At 38.8% G+C, this 19,813-nt stretch overlaps 1 protein-coding gene across 4 annotated transcripts in view; it reads right to left on the bottom strand.

Moving 5' to 3' along the window:
- PPP2R2C (protein phosphatase 2 regulatory subunit Bgamma) overlaps positions 1-19,813 on the bottom strand; it is a 267,835-nt gene that overhangs the window by 17,715 nt on the left and 230,307 nt on the right. For all 4 annotated transcript variants that reach the window (XM_067556420.1, XM_067556424.1, XM_067556422.1 and 1 more), the window contains exon 8: positions 5,080-5,249. In XM_067556420.1, coding sequence (XP_067412521.1) covers positions 5,080-5,249 — 170 coding nt within the window. The remainder of the gene's footprint in view (positions 1-5,079; positions 5,250-19,813) is intronic.

Below are 19,813 nucleotides of genomic sequence, written 5' to 3' on the forward strand. Positions count from 1 at the left end.
ACATAGAAGAAATTGACAAAAGGGGGTGGGGGAGGATGAAGCAGCAGTAAAATGATACACATAGTAATCAGTGGTCTCAGCTCTCCACCTGCTTAGCTATTTTCCATCTTTTCAGTCCTCTTTTTTTCTGCTATCTCTTCCATGTGCCACCTGTCCACTTTTACAAATGCTCCCTTTGAAAAGTATGTTCAGCTCTACAACTTTAAATCAGCCCCTACTATGCAGTGTTTTGCATTTCTTCCACTTTCATTCTTCTTTGTGAATTTTTAAAGTTCTTAATTCCTTGTTATCACGGTGTTGATACTCTGTCCACAGGCTTTCACAAACACCAGGGCTCATTTGCTGGCTCTTTCTTTTCACTCTCACTCACACTGATGGCCTCCAGGATGTCTGTGAAAATCTATGCTGTTAAAAATTTGCCATGTTTTTCCATTGTCATCTCCCACTCATGGAATACATAAGTCATGAAGCTAAGGTTAGCAAACCAGCATCCACTGTATCAGTTAATTAAACAATATACCAGAGGCAACCATGCATCAACGTTAGCAAGATCACTGCTTGTGTTGGCCTCTGCAAAGGCAGCACAGCATTGTGTGGATGATCCCAGACAATGACTTCATCCCTCCCTGCAGAGCTGCTGTGGAAGGGAGCACACACTGTTACCTCTTTAAAACGGGCACAAGAGCAGCTTTCCCTGGGGGCTCTTGGAGGTTCCACATCACCTCCACAGCAATGGTGGTGGCTCAGGGCCATAGTTTTGCCCTGTATCTCCTACCCTCTGGGCAATGGACTGGCCATTTACAAACGTGTTTTCAAAAAGATAATCTGTAGTCAGTGGTGTTGCAAGCAAACTTTTTTTCCCTAAAAAGTCTATTACCACAAGCAATAAGTGTACATTTGTACATAGTTTTTTTTATCAATATTAGTATTATTGATCCAGTGTCATGGGTCAGATCTTAATGAATTCTGGAGGTAAAGCTCACACTATACTCGTTTGATGATAAAACTGGATTTTTACTGTCCCAGTATTGTTCATATATGCTATCTCACCATCTATGAAAAAATGTTCCAATTTTCATAAACACTGAATTGCCACCCGAATTTTCCTTTCTGGAATCATGCTCCTGTCATGTAAGCCCTTGCCAGAGTTATCCAGACGTTTTATGCTCTGCAGAAACACGCAGGAGCTATTTTGTTGTAACAAATTATTTCAGGCAGGGATTGTTATGACAAAAGACACGTTAGTCTGAATTATTATCTTTAAGCCTTGCCCACCTTGGGATCACACTGATACTAACCACAAACATGGCCAAGTTTGGTTGTTGCTAAAAGAGGTCTATATTGTTCTGACCCCAAGACGGCTGAGGTTTTAGAGAACTGCATGAGAGATCTGGTTTACAAAATGCCCAATAATTTAAATTCTGCAGGGGAGCAGTTATAAAGCTTGGCTGTTCTTGAACCCTATAGAAAATCTCCTACATTGTTTCCATGAAGGGGTCAATCTCATCTAGCCTCCAAAATATATACATTCCATAGATGCACATGGTACTTCACAGGCAGCTCAAATTTAGACTTCCAGTAATATACAATGATGACTACAACAAGGGAAGTGTAGTGCATTAAAGAGGCTAAGGGTTGCAATAAAAGACCATAGTGTTGTTTTGGTTAGCAATATGCTTAACAATTCTTTGAGAAAAGGTCATATATGAGTGAGGTGAGGGGTAGGAGGGAGGCAGGTAACATGGTGAGGAAGAGAGTTCAGATTCATTGGAGCAAAAGAGAGGAAGGGAAGGTGGATGGAGTGGATAAGGGCAGAGGCAGAAAGAGAAAGGAGGATGGTGCTGTACAAAGAAGAATGTAGTGGGGAACACAACAAGGGCAGGATATGATAAGCCATCAAAACTGAGCAAAGTCAATATGAGAGAGGTTTAATATTAGTTAACTGGGCTGACTATGGGAAGCTGTGAGGGAAGCTCCCTCCCTCCTGCTAGTGCAAGTGCCAGTTGATTCCAGCTGGCCTTTTGTAGGCTACCGCTCTGAGGGAGCAGGAGGCTGGCGGCTGAGCATGAAATGGAATCATGTTCTGTGGATTCCTTTTAGCAATTACAGGAGAACGGCAGAAGAGAAATAGGAGTACAGTTCAGAGCATGTTAGAGGGATATCATTTTTCTCTAACTTTAGTGACAATAGGCTCAAAATAAGGAAGTTCAGAGTCCTGAATAGGATGTATTGGAAGTAGAGTGATCAGATGTCCCAATTTTATAGGGACAGTCCCGATATTCTGGGGGGGTTTCTTATATGGCTGCCTATTACCCCCCATCCTCTGTCCTGGTTTTTCAGATTTGCTATCTGGTCACCTCAACTGGAAGTCTGCATGTCTTAATAGTTGTGGATTATGAGAACCTAGAATTTGTTAAAGTAAGAAGTGCTAGTATGAGACACATTATATAGACATGATCCAAAATACAATATAATATTGAGACTGAGTAATGAATGTTATTGATGGGATATGAGGATAAAAATTGCCCCATATCTTCAGTTACTTAATGTACATAAGTTTTTGTTATGAAGAATAAAATTTTACAATGGCTGTCCATACCACTAGCTAGTGTATAATAGGAGAAAATTTAGATACAAAATAGAGGAGACTGATACAGTACACTGACATGACAAAGCAACATGAGAAATCTTTTTACATTATAGCAAAACAATTGCTATATGGGTTATGATGCACTAGATCAGGGGTGGCCAACCCGCAGCTCTTTCCTCAGACAAATAAGGCGCTCTGGAGAAGAGGGGAAGTGAAATTGAGGAGCTGCCGCTGAAATTGACAGATTAGTGCCAACTGTGGGTGGCAGTAGAGAGAGGAGGGGGAGTGAAATTGACGCGCTGCCTGAGGGCAAGGTAACTGCAGCTCTTTGTCTCTCACTGGTTGGCCACCCCTGCACTAGATGAAATGACATAGCTCAAATTTAGCTCAAATTTTTCTTCATCTTGTTTATCATCTTATGTTTCACTTCCCTTTTTGTATGTAGGCTTTTCTTTGTTGATTGTTTGTTTGCAGTTGGAAAGGCGCAACCTGTAGATACAGTCCACCACGTCCAGGTTTTCAGCACTGTGTATGTGCTAATACATATCCAATTTGCACCCAGTTACTTCGCTTGCATGTGCAGTTGTAGTAATTACATGTACAAATGTGGTAGCATTAAAAAATGCACAGTACTGAAAATGTGGGCCTTAATTGCTGCCTTCTGAGTACATATCAAGGTGTATAATATTTCCCTATTCATTTATATTTGCTATCCAGACAGTCGTGTGCATGTGGCATGGTGGACATAATATTTGCATGAGAAAATATATTTTTAAAAGTATAATTTTCAAACATCTTTTCCAAGGAGAAGAGGACAAAAGGCTGCAGAAAATAGCTGGAATTTTTTGAATCCTAATCATTGATGTTATTTATATTGTCCTACGAAGCTTCCTTTCATAAAACATTTGTGGGTGCTGGACCTTCCTTGTTTTGTCTGCTGCAAAGGATTTATTTCTATCAATGGCGTCGGCATCCTCTCTACAGTGGATATGTGTTTGAAAAGAAAAGACAATCTATAGATTAATGGAAGGCAGCAAGACAGTTTTATATTATCCATCTTTTTATAAGCTTCTGATTAGTGCAGTCAGTACAGAAAAATTTACATTTTGCTCATTTCCCACATCTCTGCATGAAGAAATACAACTTTTTAATTGGCCCCACTGCTAGGTGTCAGGTTGATTAAAAGGTGGCCAGCTTATTTCAAAGCTTCCTACATGAGGAAATAAAAGCAGATGTCAGACTCAAGACACACAGGTTGGCCTGACCATCTCCTTCCCTCCAGCGAGAAGGCTGCTTACCACACTAGCATGAATGCAAAGTAACACATTTTCAAAGGCTAATATGGGATTTAGATACACAGCTCCTATTGAAACTAATGGGATGTGTCCCAGAAACCTGAGTCTGTACTGGCTGATTGTACTGTTAAAGGGGAAAAAAAAGACCCAAAATATTACCAGTGCTGGGATTTGGCACTCCTGATAAGCCAGACTCCTGAGTTCTTATTAAATGTTACAAGGAATTCATAAAAATAATTTAAACAAACCAAAACCCCACAACCCTGCTTCCAGGGCAAGAAACACTGGGATTTACCTTCACTGAGCTAGAGTGTGGGATACATACAGCAGGAACATTAGCTCTCAACTCTAGCTCTCCTGCAGGGCTGTCCAGAGCTAGCCATTACTGGCCAGCCCAACTGTACTTTGAAAGGTGGTCATTTGACATGTGCTTGTGCAGAACACAATTTTCGACAGCTTTTTCCCATTATTTTTGCAACAAGGACTTTTGGGGGGAAGGGAGCACACTTGTCCCACCTTGCGTGAGCTTAGAATATTTTAAACTCAGACTGATTTTACCAGATGGCACAGACTCCAGGGCCCAAATTCACTATTGGCTGAAGTCAGTGGAATTGCATGCTTCAACACTGAATTTGGTCACCTTGTGTGTGTCTGACTGGGGGCGTTAGCCAAACTCCCATAGTCATGACAATATTATGATTTCAAAAGGCTTTCTTTAGGGGGGATTAGGCCAGTTCAGAACTCTAAGAAGAAATCTACGTGTGGGATTTTCAAAAGCACTCAGCACTGATCTAATTCTGCTCCCACTAATTTAAGGGTGCTGCTCTCATTGATTTCAATAGGACCAGAGCTGAGCACTCTTGAAAATCGTAACCTGCATGTTCATAACAGCTATTAATTGTGGAGTTATGTAATGATAATTTTGATGCAAAATTGAAGAGATGATTCTCCTCGATATAGACAGCAGTTGTTTTAAGGGCCAAATTCAGCTTTGGCATAGATCCATTGACTCCAGAAGAGTTCATACTCTCTCATCAGTGCTGAAATTGGCTCTTAGTTCTATTTATTTTACAGTGACTCTTGTATAACAGTCATCTCAGAACAAGCACTGAGAAACTATAGTACACTGTGAATGTATTTGGAATATTGAGATATTTTTGCAATGTTGCACTTTAAGAAATAGCAAACATCTACCTGGTATGTTTCTATAGGCTTCGTTTCCATGTTCAGATCCCAAACTTTGACAGTGAGATAATCCCTTGTTAGCATATATCGGCCACTGTGACTGAATTTAACATCCGACACTGAAGAGATAATTTCTGAAAAAAATGATCTGTTACTTGGATCTTCCGGTTCTTCGAAAACTGTTTTTTAAAAAAAGAGAGAGAAAAAAATTAGAATATAATAAAAAATGTTTCTTTATACAATTCTTTATGATGTGGCTCTCTTTTGAAATAATATGGCTAAAGGTTCAAATCCATGCCATATAAAATGAATGATATGGCTGTTAATTTCTTCATGATATTTTTAAATAAGAATAGAAGGTTTACATTTTAGAACATGGGCTCTCACAGTTTTGGAGGAAGCAGACGTGATGGCTCAGAAGAACTGACTACAAATGATGTCACTTGAGAACCGAGTAACAATTATAGCTTAGAATTATTATTATTTGTATTACCCTAGTTCTTATGAGCCCCAGTCATGGACCAGGCCTCTTTGAAAAATTCCAACCTAAACTGAAGTTACTATTAGTTAAATACAGTATATGCTACAGTATACAATAATCAAGAGCAACTAACCAGTAAGTGACCCTTGATCATAAGCTGTCACAAGATAGCAATGACACTATATCACAAGATATCAGAAGACAAAATACTGCATTAACCAAGTGTTGCTAAACTGCTGATATTTAGGAAGCAGAATCATAGAATTGTAGGACAGGAAGGGACCTTGCAAGGTTATCTAGTCCAGTCCGCTCCACTTATGGCAGGACCGAGTATTATCTAGACCATCCCTGACAGGTGTTTGTCTAACCTGCTCTTAAAAATCTCCAATGATGGCAAATCCACAGCCTCTGTAGGCAATTTATCCCAGTGCTTAACCACCTGACAGTTAGGATTTTTTTCCTAACGGCCAATCTAAACTGCCCTTAATGGAATTTGAGTCCATTGCTTCTTGACCTATCCTCACAGGTTAAGAAGAACAATTATTCTCCATTTCTTTGTAACAACCTTTTATGTACTTGAAAACTGTTATCATGTCCCCCCTCAGTCTTCTTTTCTCCAGACTAAACAAACCCAATTTTTAAAATCTTCCCTCATAGGTCATGTTTTCTAGACCTTCACTTTAATCATTTTTGTTGCTGTTCTCTGGACTTTCTCCAATTTGTCCACATCTTTCCTGAAGTATGGTTCCCAGAATGGGACACAATACTCCAGTTGAGGCCTAACCAGCACGGAGTAGAGCAGAAGAATAACTTCTCATGTCTTGCTTATAATATTCCTTCTCACAACCCAGAATGTTTGCTTTTTTTGCAACAATGTTACACTGTTGGCTCATATTTAGCTTGTGATCCACTATGACCTCCAAATCCCTTTCTGCAGTACTCTTTCCTAAAGAGTAACTTCCCATTTTGTATGTGTGCAATTGATTGTTCCTTCCTAAGTGGAGTACTTTACATTTGTCCTTATTGAATTTCATCCTATCTGCTTCAGACCATTTCTCCAGTTTGCCCAGATCATTTTGAATTTTAATCCTATCCTCCAAAGCACTTGCAATCCCTCCCAGCTTGGTATCATCCAAAAACTTTGTAAGTGTACTCTTTATGCCATTATCTAAATCATTGATGAAGATATTGAACGGAACATGTACTGCAATGTACCAGTTAAAGCTGGTTAGAATATTTTGGAGATTTTTGCAGACATAGGGTGTCAGCAATGTGCCAATGACAAGTTGTTATAGTGACTGAGTGACATAAATGTTAATAAGTACAAGGAAAACTAATAACCCAAGCGCATGCACACATTATCAGGGTCAGGGAAGAACCTGGGTTTTCTGACTACCACTTAAACCATATTTTTTTTGCATGTTAAGTTCACAGTCTGAGGTGAGATGTCTGCGTGTAACTAAGAAAAAGATGTTATTAAGTATTTAAATAAGTAAAGTGGCTTTCTCCTCCCACCCCACCCTTAAAGCAAATTAATTAAAATGCATTTGTGTGTGATTACTTTTTGTAGTCCACCAAGACTTTACTTCTCAATAAAATTTCCTATCAAAGTATCTTAAGTTACAGCTTCAGGGTATCAAAATAATGTTATGCTGAAAAATAAGAGAGTTGATCATATGTGGGTTAACTCAAAAAATGATGGGCAACTTTCTTTGTGGGTGGTGAGTGAAATGCTGTCATGCTTGCACTTGAGAATAGACTCTCTATATTTAAACACATACAACAAATCTAAATGATAATGAACTACATCAAAAGACAAAGAAAGAATAAAAAAAACTTTTCAGCCAGAGAGTAAACGAACACCTTTAAACAGCTCTCGAAAAATGTGCCTAGACATTCAGTAAGATAGATATTTTGTAATTATCCTGTCAAGCTTTCAATAGAAGTCTGATGAGCACAAAGCAATTATCATCTCTCACACCTCTTCCCTTTAATCTGTCCAAACTGTGTATTGTGAATGGCAGAAATTTCATCCTCCTAATTATGATGTAAAGTTGCTATTAAAACCAGGAAAGAAAAAAGCAACTAAAATGCACTTTCATATATGGCAGTGATGAGTTTCCTCCATGTTTCTCACCTTAAAAGCTCTACAATACTGGTTGACCTGCCACTGATTTCAATAGGAGTTAGATGACAACTGGTATGCTCTCTATTTTGTTATATAGCCATAATGGTCATGTATAATAGTGGCCCTTATCTAAGGGAAATAGGTAGGATTCTCTCATCAGCTGCAGTATTCCCTGTTGCTTTCCTATATTTATTACAGTAAATACTTTGAATACTATAAATCAGCGGTTCTCAACTGGTGGTACGCGGAAGAAGGCTGGGTGGTACGCGATCCGTACCGTACCGCCGAAAGGGCCCTCCCACCCACCGTCGCGAAAGTCTGTCGCCAAAAAGGGGAAATGGCGGAAGAGTTTCGGCGGAGGGCATTGTTCCCGCTATGGAGCCCGCCACGAAACCCCGCCGCAAGCCCCGGCCCGCCGTGAAACCCCACTGCCGCCGAAAGTCCTCCCCCCTTTCCTTCCCAAGTGGAACTCGGGTCAGGTACAGTACCACTTGACCTGACTGTACCTGACCCGAGTGGTACTCGGGGAAAAAAAGGTTGAGAACCGCTGCTATAAATCATGACATTATTTAACTGCAAATATTAATTTAGGAATAAAAGTCAAGGTTCAGTACCTTCTTTAAAAGATATTTTCTTTCTTTATATGAGAGAAAATGGAATTTAGTAGTCCTGATCTGCTGTGAGCAGCTCCTTTAAACCAGAATAGCTAGCCCCAGGACGATCACCTCAGTTTAGGGGGCATTTTTGAGTGGTTTAGTGACCTCTATAGCACTCTTGTGTGCAGCTGATATAAGGGACATGGCTAAGAGAAAGCTGAGTAGCTAGAGTCATTAGCATCAGTGTAAATTAAAGCAGCCCTTGGCCATTGGGAGATCAGTATAGCATACAGTAGCCCAATGCCAAGAAGGTGCAAGGCTGCCTTAATTTTACATACCAAGAGAAGTCTCATTCAACTGGGATTTGGAGCCAGAGTTTTGCTGAATCCTGATTAAAGATTAAGTTATAATTCTCTAGTAATTAGTACATAACTTCAATAATGTCTAACTGCCCAACTACAGTTATGAAAAAATGGATTTCATACTCCAAACACGATTGTCTCTTCTCAGTGTTAAGTATATCAAAATGCTAAAGCTAATTGTCCAATTGCAAACCCTTGCACAAGCTGATGAACACAATCATCAGTAGTTGTGTGTTATTTGAATTTTCATTTCACAGTGCCTATATTTAAATATGGTCTTGGTGGTAGAGGCAGTGCTATCAATAGCTATGAATTAATCTGAAGCAGTTATACTGATTTGCTGTAAATTGTTGTGTGAAACAAATATTTTACAAAAAAAAGTTGGATTTCCTAACTTTTTTTGACTCTGTAGGTTTAAACTCAGTGATTTCTTTTGTCCACTGATTTCTTTTGTCTCCCCCCTACTAATCTCACTGCCTGACACAGTGGCAGGGACCGTATGCAGGAACAAGTAGGATAAGCAGTATGTACAGGTGAGATCAGTGGCTCTGAGGAATAATCCCCCAGTCTGTCAGGAAATCCTCTAAAAGTACCCCACAGGCCCAGGCTCTGCAGCTCATGAGGGAGCTGTTATATGAAAATGGTAAAGAATGACAGAGAGAGTTACTTGCTTCTAACATTGACTAAGGACTTTATTAGAATAAGCAAAGAGCATTAGCCCTAAAACTTTGCTTCACCACAGAGCTTCCGCCTGAAACTTCTTGCAGCCCCTCCTCCCTGCCTGGCTTCTTGCTACTGATTTAAAAAAAGCAGTACCCATTTTCACAGAAACATTTCTGAGTGGGGAAAGGTGAAAGACTGGGGTGATGGATGTGCTCCATAATATAGATCCCCCAAAAGTCTGTAGGCAATTTGCGACATAAAATCAGGTTGCTTCCTTCTAAGAAAAATCTGAAGAAAACTCCAAGAGTCCAAATCCAAATTTCCTTGCCTTTCCAGACGTTTCTTAATGTAGGAGAGAAGGAGATAACATAGATCAGTGTACATAACATAATGCCACTGTAGCTTGCCTTTCCACTCTTGAGACTTGGGCCTGATTCTGCAGATCCTCACTCACATGTCAGTGGGCCTTCTCATGTAAATAGGGACAACCCATGCTAGAAGGGTTTGCAGGATCAGAGGCAGCAGTTTTGTCAACAATACACATTGTCATTCTGTCAGACTGGTACTCATTTTGAATGCAATATCACTGTTATGTGGGTAACATGCTAATTTACTTTATCAAGATAATTTTAAATACAGACAATCACCGTTAATTATATAATTACATAATATTTCTTAAACAACATAAAATATAACAGGGTTTTTTCCCTACATCCCTGTAAGATGCATCATCTAAATTGCACAGTGAATGAGACACTAGTGTTGTATATAAGTGATTTGTACAGACTCTGGGTGGCAAACACAGAAATACAAGTGGACAGAGTTCAGGTTGTGTGTGGAATATTGACATTGCGAATTTCCTGACTTAAAACTCCTTAATTGCAACTTTTAATGTTTCTTCAACACATTGTTCCTTATGGAATTATATATTAGGTACAAATATAGATGGATATGTAGGGGAAGATTTTTAAAGGCACAAGCTGGAGTTTGGTGACCAAGTCCCATTGATTTTCAACAGAAATTCAGCACCTAACACCCTTTGTGCCTTTGAAAATCTCCCCTATAATTACATCATGTGTTCAGTGAAAAATATCTAATATTCATGTAACTTTGATGCTAAATCAAGCATTAAAAAGTCAATGAATTCCAGCATCAAAGTTGAGTACACAACTTTAACTCTGCCCACTTGTGTGTATGCCTTAAATGATATTTTTATTTTATATTAATTGCCAAAAGATGATAATATGCAAATTGGACTTTCTTATTCCACCTTATATTCAATACACACATATTTTAGGTATCATGGAGTACTAGTGCAGAAGTTTTCCATCTGTGATTTGTGACCCACAGGGAATCCACAGAGTAGTTGCTGGTGGTTTGTGGAAAGATGGCCAGTCACCAAGTCTTCATCCTTATTATCAGATGCGAAATTACAGTCAAATATAGCTAAAATACTTTGTTTCCTAATATTATTTTCCATATATGCAATTGCTATAGCTGAAATAGGGATGTGAAGTGATTGGGAATGAAAGGCAGGTGGTCCTACAGAACAACATTAGTATTATGCACTCTGCACTATGGGGAAAATGTATGTGACAGCCCCTATTCTGGTATGTAATACAGATTGGAATTAAATGCATATTTTAGAAATCACCTGTCCTCTTTCCCAAGAACAGCCAAAACATAATTTATACCTGATGAAAGTATATATAGAAAAGTAACATTCCTGCTGGACTGATTTTCTGAGTTGGTGAGCACACACAATTTTCACTACAGTCAACAAGTATTCTGCACCACTGAAAATCAGCCCACTTTTATTTGGTTGCTTAAAGTTAATCATTCAAGTGTCAAAATTTCAGCCTCTCTGTTCATGATTCTTAAGCCACACATACACAAAAGAACAGTTCACAGTATAAGGATGCAGAATTGCCTCAATACAACACAGCACAAGCAATCATGTATCTTAAAAAAAAGTTGAAAAGGAACATTCATGATACTTTATATCCCATAAAAGGACCAGGGATAACACTTCAAACTTTCTGAAAATCATTACTTCCCCCATCAAGACAGAGAGTTTGTCCTCAATACTTCTGACTTGATTGACATAAAGCACAGGCTCCTCAAGGCATTGCTATGACACAGTTTCAAAACAGAAATATTAATGTTAATCAAATAACTGAATGATGCTCTGTTTTATAGTTAAAATAATAGCACCCCCCTAAGATATAGTGAGTGACGATGTTAGAACAGCCATCTAATATATTGAAAGATTATCTGAAGCTATGCTACATAGTAATAAATTCATAAAAAAATAGTATATTCGTAGGATAAAATAAATGTCAATTGAACACAGTTAAACTAGTCTTTCATAGAACTAAAAAGGAGAAAACTAGACAGTACAATCTCTGCAAAGAGCTGTTATCAAGACCCAGGTACCCTGTGGTAACTGGCAAGATTTTCTACAGTTGAAATACCAGTAAACTAAAACAAGCAAACAGTAAGGTTGATGACAATGTCACATAATTCTAAACAATACAGATGTGAGCCTTGGAACTTCTGTTACTGCAGTCCAAGAGTTGGATTATACACAAAAACAAGTTTCTGCTGTTTCAAAGCAACAAATATGATTAGGGGGCTGAAGCACATGACTTACGAGGAGAGGCTGAGGGAACTAAGCTTGTTTAGTCCACAGAAGAGAAGAATGAGGGGGATTTGATAGCAGCCATTAACTACCCGAAAGGGGGGTTCCAGGGAGGATGAAGCTAGGTTGTTCTCAATGGTAGTAGATGACAGAACTAGGAGCAATGGTCTCAAGTTGCAGTGGGGGAGGTCTATGTTGGATATTAGGAAAAAGTTTTTCACTAGGAGGGTGGTGAAGGACTGGAATGAGTTACCTAGGGAGGTGGTGGAATCTCCATCCTTAGAGGTTTTTCAGGTGCAGCTTGACAAAGCCCTGGCTGAGGTGATTTCGTTGGGGTTGGTCCTGCTTGGAGCAGGGGGTTGGACTAGATGACCTCCTGAGCTTCCCTCCAACCCTAATCTTCTATGATTCTATAAAAGGTAAATTTTCTCAAGAAATAATTCTCCCCCCCCCAAGATTAAAAATACCAACCACCAACTAGTACACCTCCAGCCAGTGACCCATTATTAAAAGCAAGACTTCTCATCAATACAGCTAAAGAGTATGAATTGTAAAGGTAAACCATCAAATCAATATCTAAGACACTGTTTTACTGTCTGGTGTTCTACAGTGAGTTGCTGCAACTTGTCACAAGCTGTAAGGGTCAGTGCAAGAGGGCAGAGCCAGATCAATACGTAAAGATCAGTGGGGGAGAGCTTCACTGTAGAGATGCTTATATTAAATGTCGTTCACCGGGGAGTTTGTTAATAAAGGGGAACAGTGCTAAAGAGTCATATGCAAGGAAACGGGGGAAGGGATGGGGTAATTTTAAGGCAGAGCATCATTAAGCCCCAATCTTGGAAATATTTATGAACATGTTTAATTTTGAGTAGTCCCACTGAAGTTAATGGTACATAAGACTACCCAGTATGTAGAGTCAAGCACATGTATAAATCTTTGATATTGGCACCTCAGATTGGGAGAAAGATTTTTTTTTCCCAGGGAAATGGCATATTGAACAAAGAATGGAAATTTGAAAAGACAATGAAAGATGACTGCAACAAAAAACAAGACAGCGGTTTTAACTGACTGAATAATTAAAGAAATCTTATTGTAATTATTTGCTCTGACTGTGTGTGTGTGTTTTAGGGGGATTAATGAAATACGTTTTAATCATAAATCATGTATGCCTGCTTCAGTACTATATTTTTCTTACTATTTGATAGCTGCAAGTACATAAATCAGACAATTTTATTTTTCTTTTTATTTAATTTTAATATATTTGCATAATCAAGGGAAAAATGCATACATAATAACTGGCTTTCTGTAGTAGCATTTCCTAAGGTTCATGATCTATTTAAATTACTATTATCAGTAGTGCTGTATAATAAAAAGAATCTTACACTATGGGGCCCAATCCTGCAGAGTGGCCCACAGGGTATCTCCCACTGAATCCAGTGAGATTTCTGCACAAAGAAGGATCCTTTATAGGATTGGGTCCACTATGTGTGAAATTGGAGTGATAGATCTTTAGTGACAGCTGCAATTAGGAAGTTTATAGGAAGTAAAATTACCAAGATGTGGGCACATTTTTGTATCTAGGTTACATAAAATGGGGGATATGCGGGAACAAAGGATACATGCATTAGCAATGTATTCTTAAAACCCAACTCCAGACCTACGATATGGAAAACAAACCTTTATTAACAAATGTCAGTGAAGTGTTATGAGAGCACAGAATAAGTTGACCTGTTTTTGGTACAATGTCACATGACCTCACAGTTCCCACCTGAAGTGGACCTACTTTTACAACTGCCTCTGAATGCACATAATGTGAATACTTCCCCCCATCACAGATGAGAGACCTGCATGAGGACAGAAGCAGTAATCAAGATATTTTCTTAAATGTAAAGCTCACACAAAAGGAATAGAGGCTCTCTCTTTTCTAGTCCTGTAACAAGCATCATTCATTTGGAAAGGTCAATATTAATTAGCAAATCCAGCAGCGACATTCTGTCAGGGTTTTGTGTGTGTGTGTGTCTTGTTGTTCTTTGTTTCATATGAAGGATAATCCATATTCAGTTAGAGGTCAAAAAATTGTCTCTTCTATGTAATCCCAATGTCTTTTCAAAGGATATTTTTTTATTTTAAAAATCAATGTGTTAGAGTTTCCTTTTTTATTTTCTGGTTTGTTTGTCTGGATCTATGGTTTGGTGGCTGCTTTTGCTTTCTTGAGCTTTGTATCTCTAGATTCTGCCAACAAAAGGGGAGATATCTGATACCCCTAATTGCCAGACTGGGAGTAACTGGCTGAAGTTCAGGAGATGTACTGATAATTGTAAGGAGAAAAGTACATGAATCTTACTGAACTCTGTATGGTTGATTATGGCATAGATTTTCAGAAACGCACGTGCATTGCTGGTGAATGTGTGAAAATGGTCTATCAAATGTCCAAGTGGATGACCTGCATGAAAAATAAATGTAACTGTGTATATAAATTAGGCATGCAATATGCATGTTCATTCTTTGTATTCAAAGTTCTGAAAATCTGAACCATTGTATCTGGATAATGTGAAAATCTGGACCATTTGTTTCTGGATAGCATGCAAACACCTATAGCAATACCCCAAAACGAGAGCTTCAGTGTTTAATTACAATTTAACATTAACTGAGTGAATGCCCTGGCAGCAGAGAAAACAGCATCATTGAACTGACATCTCTTGTTTGTTACCACCCTTCCCAAACTGTTCTGCACAAGTCTCCTTGTAAATGCCAGCTCTTACAATAGTTAAAATACTGAAGAGAAATCTCTAATGGAAAAGTTATTGGAGACAGTAACATCATTAGTACTTGAATTGGTGAAGTTGTTTCATGCCCAGGAAGAACAGGCAGGGCATTTAGGGAAGTAAAATTGATGGTTTGTGGGCCCAGGTTAAAGAATCAGATTCCAAAATAGCAGCATTAAGAGACCTGCAAGCCTACAGATGACTGAGTAATTCACTACTTTAGAAAGTGTTACTCACCAGAGGTCAAAAATGAGGCCACTCTATAATTTAAAAGTGAGCGGGGTAATAATCTGGGAAACTACAATTTGAACATTATAGGAGTCCTGGACTACAAAGAAATCAGGATTTCTCTTTTGGAGAGGTTTGAAGAGATACTGGATAAAGCTGAGGAATCTAAACCACAGGCTGTTAAGGTCTCTCAGGTTCTGACTCAGATTCATATACATAAAGACTGAACAAAGTAACAGTCAATGTTGATAGTCTCTAAAATTGCTTAGCTGTGACAACTTGACACAAAAAGTGGCAGAATTTTCTCTTGCCTTCCTTTACAGGAAGGGCAATGGTATTTACCTCTGTCAGGGTGGCATTTTTTTTGATGACTGGGACACAAAAAATGTGGGGAAAATTCAAGGGAAAGATGATAAATCACAGAATCTTTGAACTATGATCCTATAGGAAACACATTTCTCTACTGGTTTTGGAAGACTATACTAGGGATTTAGAATGAGATACTATCCATATAGTTGAATAGAGGTGGTAGAAGGTAAAGATGCTAGTGCCTCCTCAGTTCCGTCTTCACGCTTTCTTTAAGGGAGGGGGCATAACCGTTAGATGTTTTAGCTTTGGGCCGGGACTGCCCTGTTATCTATAAACTTACATAAAATCATTTTTCATCAAAAATTGCAAACGTTTCCTAGTGGAACATTTTCCATGACTCCCTGTGATGGCTGATTTCAGTTTTGCCTACTCATTTTAAAATCTTCCTCTGGTCTTGATACACTGGGTCATGCATGGAGACCAAACGGGTCTTTTTAAGTGGTTCCTGCTTGAGGCCTTTGGTTCTGAACCATGTGAAATCTTTTAGAGTTGAAATCATGAACTCTGATAGAAATGTATGAGCCATAAGGATTATGTGATAGGGAAGTTTGTAACTTCTGAAAGCTACATAGGACACACTGGTATATCTCCTTACTTCAATCATTTCAACTCAGTTCCTCCCAGCTACTTAAAATATCATATAACAAACTTTGTATGTTGGCAGTGGATCGCTAGAAGAATCTTAAATCAGCTGAGTTAGCTCATTTAAAATACACCATGGAAGAAGTAAATAATTTTATAGTCTATAAAGGAATAACAAGAGGTAAAAGAAATTTCAACTTTAAACAAAATACACAGTTTAAACAGATTATGAACAGAGGTATTTTAGCAACCAGGCAGGTGTCCAAGCCACTTTCAATTATTGGGGTGGATTACCAATTATTCTGCTTTCAGCCATTTTCAGGTCTTTGCAGGAACTTAGCATAACTAGCCAAACCAAGGGCAGGGAAGGAGGTGTTAGACAGTGAATGTGTGAAGTGAGCCTGGCTCTATGCCTTCTCTCTCTCTGAATATGCTGGGGCAAAGGTCAGCGAAAAAGAGGAAGTCTGGATATATTTTAGAATTGTCAGTATGGGGAAATTTAGCTGTTAGACTAACAGCTTAAAACTGCTTGCTTAACAATATATTTTTTTTAGTGACATGTCTCTGTAACTCCTCCTTTTGCCCAGCAATTGATGTGTTAGGTTAGCTCTGTAACATTCTTTTGATTGACATGTCTCTGTAACTTTTGGGGTATAAGAAGGAGGTAGTGAGTCTGAGTCAGGGGAATTGCTTCATGGACACATTTGGAAAGATCTCCAGGCGCAGACGGAAGGACCAGCCATCCAGAAATCTGTAACTATTTTCACCCAAAAACTGCTTCAGACTTGTGGGGTAACTATCAGGTTTTGGGGTACTCTAACCACCCATTGTATTTGTATACGTTTAAGACTAGTAAGCGGAGACTTTGTAAAAGTGATTCCACTGGGAATTGCTGGAGACCAATGAAGTAAAGCTTTAAGTAAAAATAACTTGGTTTCGACTTGTCTGTGTCAGCCATATAGCAGGCGGAGGTATTTTGTTTATTTCCTGATACCGACTCGCAGAGACTAAAAGTTACTGGGTCGAGGAACCCTGGGTAACAATTACATCCTATAGGGCTGACTTTTCAAAAGCGCAAAGGCTGTGCCAAGTCTCCAATGACTCTCATTATTTATTCACAATGGAATATTCTTTCCCAATCTTTTGCTTCTAGCCGTCTGCCTAATTCTTCATTCTAACATTCAAACGCCTGTTAAAGGAGCAGTGGTCCTGTCCAAACAGTAGTAAGACAACTGTATATTTAGAAATATGTATGGAACTCAGATGATTAGTTAAAATAGCTTGAGTATTGATATTGAGCTTGGTTCTAAAGTAAAGATTTACATTGAAATGTAGGCCTACAGAAATAGGCCATGTATAAACAAGAGCCAGATGCATGTGGTCCATTAGCAAAAGTAGGTGACCATTGACATGGCTCCAACACGGACATATTTTAATACAGCATACTGAGTCAGACCAATGGTCCATTTAGTACAGTATCCAATCTTTTGACAGTGGCCAACGTCAGGTGCTTCAGAAGGAATAACAGAACAGATAATCATCAAGTAATCCATTCCCTGTTGCCCATTCCCAGCTTCTAGCAAAAAGAGGCTAGAGATGGTTCAGACCATGGTTTTGCAGCCTGCCCATTATTTTTTAACCCTGTTATAGTCTTGGCCTTCACAACATCCTCTGGCAATGTGTTCCACAGGTTGACTGTAAGTTGCGTGAAGAAACACTTCCTTTTGTTCAGTTTAAAACTGCTGCCTATTACTTTCATTTGGTGATCTCTAGTTCTTGTGTTATGAGAAGGAGTAAATAATACTTCCTTATTTACTTTCTCCACACCACTCATGATTTTATAGATTTCTATCATATCCCCCCTTAGTCGTCTCTTTTCCAAGCTGAAAAGACCCAGTCTTATTAATCTCTCCTCATATGGAAGCTGTTCCATACCTCTAATAATTTCTGTTGTTCTTTTCTGTACCTTTTCCAATTCCAATGTATCTTTTTTGAGATGGGGCAACCAGATCTGCACACAGTATTCAAGATGTGGGCATACCACAGATTTATACAGAGGCAATATGATATTTTCTGTCTTATTATCTATCCCTTTCCTAATGATTCCTAACATTGTTAGCTTTTCTGCCTGCTGCTGCATATTGGGTGGATGTTTTCAGAGAACTATCCACAATGATCTCTTTCTTGAGTGGTAACGGCTAATTTAGACCCCATCATTTTATATGTATAGTTGGGATAATGTTTTCCAGAGTGCACTACTTTGCATTTATCAACATCGAATTTCATCTGCCATTTTGTATTGCCCAGTCACCCAAACAGTTAGTATTTGATGGTCTTTCAGTGTGCTATATATATAAATCTGGTGGTCTCAGACCAGTTCCTAGGACACAGGTGTCCACATTATAACTAACCACACCAACTGGCAGCCTATTGGTAGTCTTGGCAGTGGCAACAAGATTTGAATGGGTATGGAACCCTCTTGTCCCCAGATATGAGCCCTCCAGGTCAGGGTTGTGATACCCTGGTGGGGAAAACTTTGCACTGCTGCTACAGCCCATGCTGGCTTTTATTCTATGAATAAACAGAGGACTTTGGACTCTGAGTCTGGCAATGTAGTAGCCTTCAAGATTTGTTACCATACTGAGTTAATGTACTCAGTGTAACCCAGTACCATATATGTGCATAGTGCTTTATAGACATCACAAATGAAAGGTCTCTGCTTCAAAAAGCTTGCTATCTACATTAGACATAACACTAGAAAGGGTTACAATTAAAGCGTGAAAGAAAAGTATAAGGGAAAGGAGTTTTACAATAGTAAAAGTTCATGAGATAGGCTTATTACTCTTATAGAACTTCCTCGTTAGATTTTGTTTTATTTCTAATAACAGTGTAATATATATTTTATCTGCAGTCCATGTCTGGAAAACAGTGAAGGTCAGCAATTGAAAACTGACTGGAAGAAGTGAATTTTGAGGGGAGATATGAAATAGGAGAGTGAGGTTGCATAGTGCTCAAGGTCAGAGAGGCTGTTCCAAATATAGGGGCGGAGCAACTTATGGGTAAAGCATGGGGACAAGCTGAATTGGGCATACACAGAACTCATCTGTAAAACAGGTATAAAATTCATGGTGCAGAGATCAGAGAGACTGTTCTGCCCACATCTGAGCTCCTAGCTGATTTATTTTAGGATGACTGCTTTAGAGTGCTGTAGAGTTTACGGAACTAGTGTTGCATGTCATTGTGAGCTATATTCAAACCAATCCAATCAGTGGTACTCAGTAACTCTTCCTTGTAATGAAATTTCTATCATTAACCTTATCAATTTTTGTGTTGTACATGCTCCAAACACTTAGTTTCTCAACGAACTTAACTCCAGTTCAGTGCAGCAATGCTACATTAGCGGGCTATTTTCTAACTCACAGATCTGGAAAATAGGGTTTAATCAATGACCATTAGACCTTGCTCTCCCTTCTGGCATAAAATGCCTTCTTTTCATTCAGAGTCACTGTATTGTTGTTTTAATAGGTTCTGATTGGCACTTGGTACCGTGTTACAAGGGCAGACAGGCCTTATTTATAAGAAATGAAAGCATTATGGAAGAAAACAATGTAAGTGGGACAGAAAAACTCACAACAAAGACCCAAATTCTGTCATGATCTCCTCTTACCTCATGATATTTGATTCCCCCTCAAAGTACAAAGGTATTCAGCTAGCAAAGGCAAAATACCACCAAAAATTAAAGTGGAAGGTTATTTTCTAGGAATAAGTAATAACCAGAGACCACATCCTAACCAATGATGTGCAGATGCATTTTCCCTTGCAGCTGATGGGCAAAATCATGACAGTTTTACTCAGTGTCTACTCAAGAAGAAATTTACTCTGTGCCTTTGCACCACTTACTGTGCACTTAAGCCCTGAAAAGCTTATT

This window comes from Emydura macquarii, unplaced genomic scaffold (assembly GCF_026122565.2).
Source record: "Emydura macquarii macquarii isolate MOO-44397 ecotype Brisbane River unplaced genomic scaffold, CSIRO-AGI_Emac_v2 contig_1768, whole genome shotgun sequence".
Lineage (NCBI taxonomy): Eukaryota > Metazoa > Chordata > Testudines > Chelidae > Emydura > Emydura macquarii.